This window comes from Sceloporus occidentalis, unplaced genomic scaffold (genome assembly GCF_023333645.1).
Source record: "Sceloporus occidentalis isolate IW3139 unplaced genomic scaffold, rSceOcc1.0.p SCAF_58, whole genome shotgun sequence".
Lineage (NCBI taxonomy): Eukaryota > Metazoa > Chordata > Lepidosauria > Squamata > Phrynosomatidae > Sceloporus > Sceloporus occidentalis.
In genome coordinates this window covers 1,054,523-1,068,405 of record NW_028317038.1, presented here as the reverse complement: position 1 = coordinate 1,068,405, position 13,883 = coordinate 1,054,523, and the positions used below count along the sequence as shown (strand labels likewise).

General features: G+C 38.1%; 1 protein-coding gene across 1 annotated transcript in view; it reads right to left on the bottom strand.

Moving 5' to 3' along the window:
• LOC149287606 (DENN domain-containing protein 1A-like) overlaps positions 1-13,883 on the bottom strand; it is a gene marked incomplete at its 5' end in the record, with an annotated part of 204,987 nt that overhangs the window by 142,946 nt on the left and 48,158 nt on the right. The window contains one exon of the mRNA XM_089492645.1: positions 8,828-8,928. Within this exon, the coding sequence (XP_089348771.1) occupies positions 8,828-8,928 (101 nt within the window). The remainder of the gene's footprint in view (positions 1-8,827; positions 8,929-13,883) is intronic.

Below are 13,883 nucleotides of genomic sequence, written 5' to 3'. Positions count from 1 at the left end.
AGTTCATTGAATGACTAACAACTTTCATTGTATTCCCCACAGTACTTCATTCATAAGACACTTCTATTTAGAAAAAATATATATATATATATTTTAGCGATTTTTCATTTCCTCACATTGCCCTTTCCACCACACCCAATGATACATGACATGAAGCAAAACCTGTGGCTGTGTTGACACTGTCACCTGATAATTTTGTTAAAAACATCTTAGGCAAAGAGCATAATTTTTTTCATACTTTTAAATGCCTAGTCTGTTCAGATGACACGTATGTGCTTTTTTCATTATCCTACTACTATGTCAAAAATATTTCTATACACAGCCTTGAGTGGCAGCCCTTCGTGAGAACATTTGTAACCAATCTGTTGTATTATATTCAAGAGAATAGAACTTTATTATTTAAAGACAGATGCTGACTTGAAAAGAACCCAGTATTTTAGTACTTAGTATTTTAGAGTACATAATGTGTATGTAATGTGTACATGATACTGTTATGTTAGAGATTTTTACTTCATTTCTTTGATACACTCTGTATTATATTCTACTTTTTTTTAACTGAGAAGGCAACCGGGCATTTATCTTTAACAAGTACATTATTGCAGTAATTTACTGTATGCAAATCAGCCTTATTTTACAAATAAGACAGGGAAGTTTACGTTAAATGCCTCACCCACCTTAGGCAGCCGCTAGCAGCAAAAACGGCCATACAACACAACTAGTCAGTTTATAACTAGAAGCCACAGACCGGTTATAAAGCTTGTTTAACGTGGAGAACCTCAATGGCTTATTGAATTGCCTTACTGATTTATTACCGTTTTGTTTTCGTCTCACACCCTGAAATAATAACTGAACTTTACAAAACTATTACTATTCTGTCATAAATTGCTACAGTCCTACAACTGATTATCTACTCTCACCCTCAAACATTAAAAAGGACAGTCCAGCCATCATGTACAATTTAGACAGCTGAAGGGCCCCTTTAAATTCGCTTTGTAGGCTTTAAAACTAGCTACAGCTTGAGCTTGTTTTTCATAATTCGTAACTGTTTCGGAGACTATCTAATGGTTACAGGCACCCACCTGCTTCCACCAAAAAAAGAAGGAAAAAATCACGGTATACACATACGGTGTATTTCTATTACATATACAGTGACAAGAAAAGTGAGTTAATCCTTTGGAATTTCCAGCATTTATGTATAAATTAGTCTTAACATATGATATGATCCCCATCCAAGTTACAATAATGAACACATACAATCTTTTTTAACTAATAACACAAATTATTGTATTGTTCTTGTCCATAATGAAGACATAATTAAAACATTCACAGTTTAGGTTGAAAAAAGTTGGTGACCCCTAGGCTAATCACCTCAACAAAAGCTAACTGTAGTCAGGAGTTAGCAAACCTGCAGTCCAATCAATGAAACAAGATTGCAGGTGTGTTTTAGAGCTACTTTGACATAAAAAATCTACTCAAACATTATGAGTTTGCTTTTTTCAAGAAGCATCTGCTAATGTAAATCATACCTCACAAAAAATAAATTTCAGAAGACCTACAATCAAGAATTATTGATTTGCATAAAGCTGGAAAGGGTTACAAAGTAATCTCAAAGAGTTTACAAATGCATTAGTCCATAGCTAGACAAACTGTTTCTAAATGGTAACTATTAAGTACCGTGGCTAGCCTCTCTGTGGACGCCGAGCCAAGATGATTCCAAGGGCATAACGAAGAATGCTCAATGAAGTAAAAAGGAGCCCTAGAGTAATAGCTAAAGGCTTGACTGAATCATTGGAACTGGTTAACATTTCTGTTGATGAGTCTACCATATGCAAAACAAGCATGGGGTCCATGGCAGGACACGGCAGAAGAAGCTGCTGCTTTGTGGGTCGTAACGCTGCAGGATGATGACCAGAAACATTGAAGTAAATCTACTAGTTTAACTATAATATGCCTTTTGAAGGGGCCAGTCAGAGCCCAGACCTTAATCCAATAAAGATGCTGTGGAATGACTTCAAGAGAGCGATTAGTTGATCAGATCACATTTTGTGAACAGTTGCAATAAACCAGGCAATTCCAAAAAGTTAACTTACTTTGTCTATATGATGCTTTATTACACCGTTTAATTTACTGCACTAAACTGTTAGATACAGAACGTGAAAGATCTGCTCCAAAAGGGACGAATAAGGAAACTTAAGAACTAGGGATGCACCGATATATATCGGTGGCCGAAATACATAAGCCGAAAAGGGCATTATCGGCAAAATGCTGGAAAAAAAAAAATGTCCGAAAATAATCGTCCGCAGGGGCTGGGCTGCTAACTTGTTTGTTGCTCTCACAGTGTGCGAGCATGGTCTCTTGTACCGGGCAGGAAAAGCAGGAACTCAGCGGAGTCATGTGAATGCACATCAATGACTCTGCCCCCTTCCTTCTTCCCCAGGGGGCGGGGCTAGAGAAGTTGCTCGCACAGCCGGGACCCTGCAGTTGTCTGCGAGTGAGAGATCTGCAGTTCAGGTAAGGGGGTGGGGTAGGATGTATGAGCAAGTATGCGTGATTAAGGGAATGAATGAATATATGAATGTTTGTAAATGAGTGTGTGTTAGCATGGATTGCGTAAGTGTGGGAGGATAGCATGGCATAGGGAGCCTGTAATCACACTGCTATCGTGCCCAGGTTCATTGCTGTTGGTCCAATTTTGGTGTGTCAACCACACTTTTATTAAAAGTAACCCACCAGAATTGGACAGAAAAAACAACAATATATATATATATATATATATATATATATATATATAAAATTAACAGCAATCACACTCCTATCATGCCAAGTCAGCCAGTACATGCTGGAATCTGGGTATGCCTGGGCATGATAGGAGTTAATCATATATATATTAATATTAATGTTATTGATTTTTTTGTCTAATTTTGGTGGGTTACTTACTTTTAATAAAAGTGTGGCTATTAAAAAAAAAAAAAAAAAAAAAAGGTTGGGGGTTATTTTTGGTTTTAAGTGAATCCTGAAATTTCGGTTTTGCTCCCGAATTTTCATTTCGGTGCATCCCTATTAAGAACTAGACACAGGAAGTGTAACATTAATTCCATTTAAAATCATTGAAGGGATAATGTAGGTTACCGAAGATGATGGTTTATTGCAACAAAAGCATCAGTTACCAGTTATGTAAAATGTTGGTAGACATATAACACAATATAAACTGACACGGAGGGGTTTTACATTACGGTGTATAAAGTATTTATAATTGGAGTCAGTTTAAATTATAGAGCTATGGTGGCTGGTTGCAGGTTCACATGACTGATTCTATTAACTCCTTGACTTACAGGGTGACCATTATAAGGTCTTCCCGCATCAGCTGCGTTACAAAATATATACTAAAAATAGTTACCGTCTTGCATTTGTCTTGAAACATAGATTTCTGGGGTATTTCTCAGTAGGTGCATACATCCTATAAAACAAGCACTGGGTAACTATGCCTACTGAAATACCCTTCTTGAGTGCTTATTTAATAATTGTGGAAGTTATTTGACTGAACTGCCCAAATGACACTCGGGTCCAGAAAATTAAAAGGGGGGGGGGGCTGAGAACTTGAATGCATCTCCAGATTGTAAGCAGGGACCTCTTTACCTAATATATCTGTTCATCTTAGTTTGTCAATACTAGTTTTGTCATACACTTTGAATATATATATATATTAATATAAAAATATAAAAAAATATATATATATTGGCAACAGGGTCTAATATTTATATATATTGGCAGCAGAGGCTAATATTAAAGAATTGAAAACTAACTGCCAGTTCCACTGTTATTTTGAAATCATATTTCAATCATGGTCTTTACTTCAAAGAGATAAGTACATATTATGTAGTTAAAAATGCATGTCTAACTCGTGTGTGTATATATATATATATATATATATATATATATATATATATATATATATATATATAGATATATATAAATATATATCTATATATAGATATATATATATATATTAGGGCTGCAACTAATGATTATTTTAATAATCGATTAGTTGGCCGATTATTTTTTCGATTAATCGATTAATCAGATAAAAAAATGCAATTTTTTAAAATTTTAAATAATGTAATAAAAAACGTACAATTTACACTTTCATCTCTTTATTGGAATGGCCTCTCTCTATTCACGTTCTTATTTTACTGACATAATAATAAAAGCTACAAGAACCCAAACACAGTGTTCCTTAAACTAGGTTTTAATACAAAGTTATTAGTAAATATTAATATATAAGCCTTGTTTATATTTTCTTTTATTTACCAAACTGCCCCTAGTTATGCACATCTGACCCCCAGCTTGCCACTCTGCCCCCATATATACCTTATACCTCTTATATGCCAGATTCCACTGTGCCCCCTGATATGCCTTATACTCCTTATATGCCAGTGATATGCAACTGAGCCCCCTGATATACCTTTTACCCCCAGATATGTTTTATGCCCCCCTGATATGCCTAATATCGATATGCTTTATACCCCTATATGCCCTGAAATTCATAATACCCCCCCATACACCACTATAACTCACCCATACACCAATCTGACTCCTCCCCCTCCCATACACCACTCTGGCTCCCCCCCTCCCATACACCACTTTGGCTCCTCCCCTCCCATACATCACTCTGGCTCCTCCCGCTCCCATACATCACTTTGCCTCCTCCCCCTCCCATACTCCACTCTGCCTCCTCCCCCCTCCCATACGCCACTCTGCCTCCTGTCAGCAACGGAGGTTCACAAGACACCATGGAGCCGGGTAGAGAGGCAGAGGGGCGTATAGGAGGGGGAGGAGCCAGAGTGGTGTATGGGGAGGGTGGCTCCCATACACCCCTCTGACTCCTCCCCCCTCCCATACATCGCTCTGCCTCTCTACCCGGCTCCGTTGCTGACAGGCACTTTCACTGCAGCTTCATAGAAGCCTCAGCGTAAGTGAAGGGCAGTAACGGAGGCTGTCTGTGCGATGCAGACCCCCACCGGCTGACAGAGAGGATGATGACGTTACTGCCCTACACTTACGCTGAGGCTTCTATGAAGCTGCAGTGAAAGTGCCTGTCAGCAACGGAGGTTCACAAAGTGCCAGGGAGTCGGGAGAGAGGCAGAGCAGTGTATGGGAGGGGGAGGAGTCAGAGGGGTGTATGGGAGGGGGGAGAGAGACGGAAGTGAAAGACCGGCCGACAGCGAGGGGAATCCAGGTCCCTTGCAGCGTTGCGGGGGATCTGGATTCTAGTGTTATAATATATATATATAATTTTATAATTGCCCCCCCCGCCTACTTTGGTCCCTGTCCCCCCATGAGCCCCCTAAATATGAAAGCTGGAGACGCCACTGTCATGAATAGGTGTGCTTTAAACCCTATTATGATGGCATGGAACTTCACGTCTTCAGTAGTTGCGTGCACATTCATGCACAGTACTACCCAATGCTTTTCAGTGCAGAGGACTGCCTCGGAGTCTCATGAGATTACGAGTGAATGCAAGACTCCTTATATGTATGGAAGATTTTTGGTGATAAGGATTTATTTTAACCCCTTAAGGAAAATGGCTTGTGTACAATACAGGGTTTAGCCATTTTCATGTTATTACTATTACTGCAAATACTGCGTACCCACATAAATTATATATTGTTCATTTAAGCACAAGTAGGGCTTACTTTTGAGAAGCAATGCACAATTTACAGAGATCTACTCTGGGGTCTTTTAGGGCGCAAGGGATCTTTGTTAGCACTGGGGATGCCCCCCCTCCCTATAGAGACAGCAACTAAATCCTGTTTAATACTATATGCCCTGTTTCTTCCAAAAGCACCGGTCTGAGTTCAAATTGGAGCTGGCCTCAGCAGTGTGACCTAGCGATAGTATTGAGGCAGCTTAGGCTCCGTGAACCTGCAGGGGGGGTGTATGTGTTACTGCTTATGTGTGTTTATGTGTAAGTGTGTGTGTTAGTTTGGGTGTAGGGGGGCTTACCTTTACATACCCCCTGTGCTGTCATATATATATATATGTTCTTCATTGTAGTAACTGCCTGACACTAAATTGGCAGTATTTTTATACTGAAGATATTTTCTGTACAGAGCAAACTAGTTAAACCAGGCTATGAGAAGCAACATCTTAGCCACAATTTATAAGCTAAAAGGGACTGAAGAACTTGCAGGATGAAATAAATATTTCTTGTATGAAATCTCTCCCATTTGTTATGCTGGAAACTAAAGCCAAAATGATAATGCTGGCATCTACTGCCTTGAGAATTTGCAATTACTGGACTGACACTCAACTGGGCAAACTGGCAAGTTTATTAAATATCATGTGCAGTCTGTGAATGCATCCCAAGGGAAGCTTGAGGCATCCATGTCGGACACTGATGAATGAGTGTTTAGATCTGTGTGGCGGAGTGGTAATCACTCTCTATTAGTTCAGAGGTAACTCAAGGCTCAGGATGGCAGCAGAAGCTAGGAAATCATTAAGGGTTTTGGATGCTGTAAAATCATGTAACTGTATTGCACCAATCCTAGTGTACTCTGCATAAGCAGACATAATATATAGTGTCCGTCTTAAATGTAGATTCAAGTATACACAGAGAACTTTTACTGTTAATCACACCATAAGCTTCAATGAAAAAACGGTTGGACATCCCATACCCTCTCATGTGTTACGATTCAAATGTAACTTGAAACATCTTCAGCTATCAAATACAGAGGGAATAAATAGGGCTGTGGTGGAATGCCTGTCCACAGCGATGCAAAGCTGGAAATTCAAGGTTTAAACTGATCAATACCATGCAGAACCCGAGTGTGGGTGAACCAGGGAGGAACATCTCCTTTTCATAACTCTGCAAAGCTGGAAGGGAACTGCCAAGTATAACTTCTCCATGCTGAGGGAAGATGAGTGCCGGTACAAGCTAAATTGTACTGATGTAACAGATACTTGATTTGTGAGCAATTTATAAAAGTTACCTGGTGTAGCCTAAGGGATGTATCAATTGTATCATCTAGGAGTCTACAGATGCGAATAAGATGGAAGAACAATCTTTTACTATGTTGCACTAGAACGGGTTTTTTTTTATTGCTCTCATATACTGAGAATTATCCTTACATCTCCGACATGGTGATTAACATATATATAACATCCCCTGGCAGAGTGTAAAACGCAATACGAAATAACTTTATGCCAGGCAGTAACAGGTTAAAGAGTGTTGTCTTATGGAAGGTACCGGCAACTGCTGTTATAAACAAACGGTAAAAAGCGCTGATTACTCGAAGCAAACATCTGCTGATCGAGCCATTTTTGTTGGGGTTTTTTTTAATTTTATTTAAAGAGGGACTATCACGTACAAGGTCTTATTAAAATGGCATTTTTTTAAACCTGGTTTATTTAGGGCCATCTTGCCTTAGTAAAGCAAATTTCAATGCAAGCTGTGGCAAAATCTGCCTCATTCATTTACTCTCGTGAACTGTCTTCTCATCTAGTTCTTTTTAAAAAACAACAACAAGATGCAAATAAACAGGCAACACGACAGAACAGGGAGATCATTGTTCCTAGTTGTTAACACATAAGGTGGGTTTCTGATATATATTGCGGATTTTAAAATATACAGAATTATACAATGTAGGACTAAGAAAGTGACAGACTCTCTTTAAGTTGGATTTCACTGGGGGGGGGGGTCCAACAGAATATAACATCCAGCACTTATACACTGAAAGCAACATGTGTTATAATATCCACCCTGAATCTACTAAAACTCGGGGCATCAGAACGTACGTACGTATAAAATATAGACGAATCACCACTATAAAAATAATGCATTTCTGTTCATTAGGAGCTCATGTGAAACAAAATAGTAAATGTGCACACACTCCGAACAAATGCATCTGAATTTCAAAAGGAAACTGAATAGAAATATAAGGAAAATTACTGGGGATTAAGTAATAAAACTAAAGGGAAAAAGTAATTGGGTTTCCAAGCAAACATTTTTATCTCATGCAGCATCATTAGTGTGAACCTTAAAAGCACAAATAGAGCAGTGGGAGAACCTTGCACTGTTTCCCACACAACCCACTGAGAAGCTTCCTTAGTACTTAATTATAAAACGTGAAGAGGCATCCGCTCGCGCAGGACAGAGCGCAGTGCGGACTCTCTGACTACAGACTAAGGAGCCACAGGCTCAATAATTCCTGCAGCGTCTGTTTGGCTTAAGTGTCGCGTCTCTGTTACATCTTTGCAATTTTCTTTACCAATTAAACTCATTAAATGCACACACAATTACACGCACTGCTCACCAAAAACTCACACAACTTAGTCATTTTAAGGATCCATACAACTCTCACATATTACAATTACTTCAAAAGTAAACCCCTACCCAACCATGAGGTGCCATGAACTCTGTTTGAAAAATGGTAAGCCCAAAAAACTGTTAGTCTATAAGAAAACTTCATTCTTTTGACATAAGCAGTCCTTGTGTGTCTACAGTCAGGCTTTACCTGGGAATTGCAGATAAAAAGATAGGTAGGAAAATAAAGTAGAGAAATTCTAGCAAAAATGAATAGCGATGTTTTATATTCATTCGTAATACTTAACACTATGTAATGATTTTTAAAGGTGATATGACTATAAGAAACAATACTAATGATAGAGTCCTTTTTTCAGTATTTTACTAAGATGATGGTTACATAGTTATATAGGCTGAAAAAAGACATGCGTCCATCAAGTTCAGCCTTTCCTATATCTGTTAATTTGTTGCTGTTGTTTCAAAAGAATGAGATGATGAATGAATGAGAAGAGCAGCCCAACTCACCAGCAGTAGTCCAGTAGGTGTGGAGGAAGAACTGGAATGTAAACGTGTTGCCAATACATTGGAAACAGCATTGCAGATGATCCGTGAATGCATGCAGTCAGCTGTAGGGTTACACAAAATAAAATATTACTAAGTTTATTATAATAAAGAGGCAGAAATGAAAACCCACACATTACTGAACTATATTCCACAAACATATAAATGCTTTCACTCAATATCACATGAAGTGAAAAATGTTTAATAGTGATAATTGGCCTGCAAAATAAATGCCACCCTTTAAACATATTTATACAAAGGGGTTCACAGATATGTTTTTCACCAAACTTCAATCAAGGCTGGTCTAACACGAGGTGTCAGCTAAAGTGCAAAACTGCCACCAGGCTGCCTCTTGTGCAAGAATAAGCCGTACTGGCTGGTTTCACAAGATCGCCTCTTCTCACATATCCTACCTGTGTAGCAGGGTTTACCACCAATCACACATGTAACTAAATCTTTCAACTGGCCAAGATCTCAAACTGTGTTTTAACCCCTTAAGGACCGGGCTCATTTTTCGTTTTGTACCCTGTGGGACCGAGGCTGTTTTAATACTTTTGTGGTGCTTGTGTTCAGCTGTAATTTTCTCCTCACCCATTTAGTGAACCCACATAAGTTATATATTGGTTTTTTCAGGACAAGATGGGCTTTTTTCAGATACCATTATTTTGATCGTATCATCTTATTTACTATAAAAAAAATAAAAAAAACATGGTGAAAAATTGAAAAAAAACACATTTTATGACTTTTATTTGAAAAATCTTTTACTCACCTAAAAAAGCAAGTAAAAAAACTAGCTAAATAGATTCTACTACTTGTCCTGAGTTTAGAAATATCCAATGTTTTTATGTTTTTTTGCTGTTTTTTGTAAGTTATAGGGCAATAAGTACAAGCAGCATTTTATGATTTCCAAATCTTTTTTACAAATCTGGTCATTCTGCCTCCATCTCCTCTTTGGAACATCTTTGAAGCCGGTTAACTCAATTTAACCCATTCAAACCATATATTTTTGAAAACTAGACACCCCAGGGTATTCCAAATGCTGTTATTTTAACCCTTTCCATGCACCAATTATACAACTACACTTTGTAATAGTAATTTTTTTTTATTTTTTTTCACACAAATTGTACTTTAGTTATAGATATACAGGTCCTGGTATATGCCACTGTCAAACACCCCAACGTGTGTTCAGGAACATCTCCTGAGTGCAGTGATACCCGACATGCATGGATTTGTCGTGTTGTTTGAGATTTAAAATGCCACATTTGGGAAGTGCTTTTATTTTAACTCTTTGTTGAGATTTTTGAGAAATTTTAGCACTTGCTCAAAATAATAAACTATTTTTTTATTTTAGTTTTTTAATACTTTTTTTTTTTTTTATATTTTTTTTACACATTTTGCTGGATGGTTCATCTAGTGACATCACTGCATAATTATTTTTAAATGTTAGCACTTTTAAATTTTTTTTCCATATTTTTTTTTTTTTTGAATATTTTACTAATCACATTGTGATTAGAAAGCTGGGCTCCATTGACTTGCATGGTTGAATGCAGTACCTGTATTCAACCTGCAAGTGGAGCCAGAGGTCTCTAGACCATCTAGCAAACTTTAAAGACTTGTTTGTTTCTTTTACAGGGCGGCCGCCATCTTGTTGATGGCGAAGAACACCGGCAGCTGCGGCTGTGACCGCTCTCCGGAGCGGTCACAGCCCACCCAGAGGTAAGTGTTTGGTGTCGCTGGATGCCTCCTGATCGAGGCATTCCAGCGACACCATTTAAGTTTAGGAGGCGATCGTTGATCGCCTCCTAAACGCTTTTAAAACGGACGTCCGGACGTACAATGTATGGCGGCTGTTGACGCCTCGGGGAGGGGCCAGACATGGCCCCCGATGCCGATCTCGGCGTTACTGAATGCCTCGACATTACAGTAACGCCGTTTAAGCGAAGAAAGTGATCGTTGATCACTTTCTAAGCTTATTTTACTTTTTGATGGTTCAGGACCGTCAAAGGTCATTTAGTGACCTTCATGTCATGACGGTCCTGAACCGGCAAAGGTCGCGAAGGGGTTAAAAGAAATGTGTCCTGAAATGGAATCAGAGTATTATCTGCACATTTAAATGTACTGTAGCACATTCATAAAATTGTGTTCAAATACTTTTTGTTTAGGTTCTTAGCTAATCACATGATCTTTTTAGTCTACTATAAATATATTCTATAGAGGTCAATAATAATAGCCATATATACAGTCAGCCACATATATTGTATGAATGTGTATATACGCATGCACATACTCAGCATTGACCTCAGCAGCTCTGTCCTAGTTTAGGTTCCCACCGCTGCTATCCTAGATTGTTCCTTTCAAATCCACCTTGAACGTTCTGCACCATGCAAGTATTAGAGTCTCAAAATCCACATATGCAACCCTGACACACACACACACATATATATATATATATATATATATATATATACATACACATATATATATTTACACATATATATACATAAGTGTCCACTAAAAGTAAACTAAAATAATTCAAGTTTAAGTACAAAACTATGTTTTACACAAAGTTGTATCCATACATTACTGCACAAAATCTTAGGCTTAATGTAAAAGGTAAATACTTAACATTTGCATTTAATTCCCATACCTAATGAAATATCCTTTTTGTACTGAATCAGACCTCTTGGATTAGCAATGCTGGAACAACACAATGCACGGATAAAAACTTTGAGAATAAACAATACGAGGATCAAAAACACTGCTCAATCACGTCAACCATCTTCAAACCTGTCAAGAATGGAAGGTAGGGGAACCTAAGGCGCAACTACTGGGGATCTCACATGCGTTAGCAGAGAAACTCTAATAGAATGCTAGATTTCTCTCAGATTTCTTGTATGGCTCTGAAGTATAATTTAATCGGATGTAACATCATCATCTTTGTACTCCCTTCCATCAAGATAAAGCAAACAATAGCTCTGAAAAAGTATTAAAGGGAGCCAGTTTTTTTTATCCCGCTGGAAAACTAATTCATGACATCAGTTTCAGGAAGGGTGCGTTGCTTGCCTGATTTTCTTGCATCTCTGATGGATCAGTAAAATGACAAATTAAGCAAACAGTTTATGTCTGTGTGTTTACTTGCTCACAATAGAAGAAGCTGGGACTGTGCTGGCTTGGGAAGCTTCCAGTTACAAGGTCTTGCCTTCTGCTGAGCACAGTTTGAGTTAAAATAACGCAGCTTGTTCTTCCTGATGGAACACGCAGAGCTTGGTGCACATGCTCCGTCACTGGCATCTTACCAGCACTTACAGCCTCTTGCATACAATCTTTGTGTACAATACAGTCTTGGGGACCTATTTATCACAACAGGGGCAAAACATCTATTTAGTTTATTTGGACAACAATAGATTTTTGGAGGACCACTTTGACAAGATAAGCAGGTGGTAAGACATGACTATATTTTGAATGCTAGGTAGTGGATGATAAACCAAGGAATAATGAATAGATAAAACAACAATTTTTATAAATCACATGGTTCAGCCAGGCTGTTTGAAAGACAGAAGTATTTCTAAAGTACCTTTGTTAAATGGTGACGTAAGACTTTTAAACAAAGAATAAAAATAACCAGAATGTGGGTGCAAAGATCTGGTTACCCAAGTAGCCAGATGTGATAACACTGTACACATATGATTTCCTTCATCTATTAAAGAAACTATTCAACTTTCACAAACATTAACTGCACTCTCTAGTATACTAAACAAAGCTAAATGAGTGACAGTTTCTATGGGAACAATGTATCGTTTCTGCTTTTGTGTAAGGCAGTTTTTAAAGGTGGAACGGCCCATTATTTTCTGAGGGGAAGGGGTGGATCTAGATTCAGGATGAAAAGAAATGTAAATCCAGATTGTACACTATCCATTTTTTACCAGTACTAGCACCTTCTCTATGTTTTTATACCAAAACCATCCATGAGGAACTCTTTTGTGTTGTATAGCGAACAGTGAACACTGTGGGGAAGCACAGATTAAACATACAGCACTACAGCGTACAGCTTGGTCCAGATGTTTCTTCTCAGATAAGGACCACTTGACCCATCAAACATCTCAATCCTGACTGCTGTACAACCTCACACTACTGCTTTTGACGTGCCTACGTTTAGGGTTTTCACTAGGAGGCTGCTTGGTGTTTCTGCTTACAATAAGCACACAATACGCATTTGGAGCCAGATCACTCTATAGAGGGGGAAAAAAATACGACTAAATTCCTCTTTAATCTTCCTGCTCTACAAACGGGCAAAATCTGCAAAATTACAGGTTTCTTAATAATCAGTCATTTGTAGATTTAAAGCCCTAAGACACTATTCATTTTTCATTCAGCCAGATGACATATTGTTTGGTGTTTAAGACACAACATTCAAAACATTATGAATGGATTCTGCCAAAAGTTGTCTGTGTGAGTCAACTTGAAAAGCATTAATTACCTCGCTGAATAGAGGTTAGATTCCTCTGCTGCAGGAAGCACTAGGAATCACGTAGCTACACGACATACCGAGATTAAATGTAACAAGGAGGTAAACAGTAGCTTCTCATGTAACCCTTACATACAGAGGACTTCTCTAGTCTTGTAACATGTATGTTTCATGTATTATAATCTTTTTTTTTCATTCTCCTTAAACATGTTTGTTTTGTTTCTCTTCAAGAGATGTGACGTTTACACTGCTTATATTTTAAAATAAGGTTAGCGGACATGATGGAGGCTTGAATTCAGGCTGCCATCAATTGTTTTTTGGATAGACAATAGAAAGATCAGAGATACGGAATGAACCTTCCCTTGCACCGTTCTCTGACTGATATAAATGCAGATTTCGCTGCTCCTTTCATCTGCGTTTCATAGGAGAACAATATATACAGCAGAGATGTCTCATTCACTTCAAAATGTAAAAGGTGAGATGACAGGTATCATCGGTGCTGTACAAAAGATGTTCAAAGATTTCAAGATTGAAAATAACACATAATAATATCAG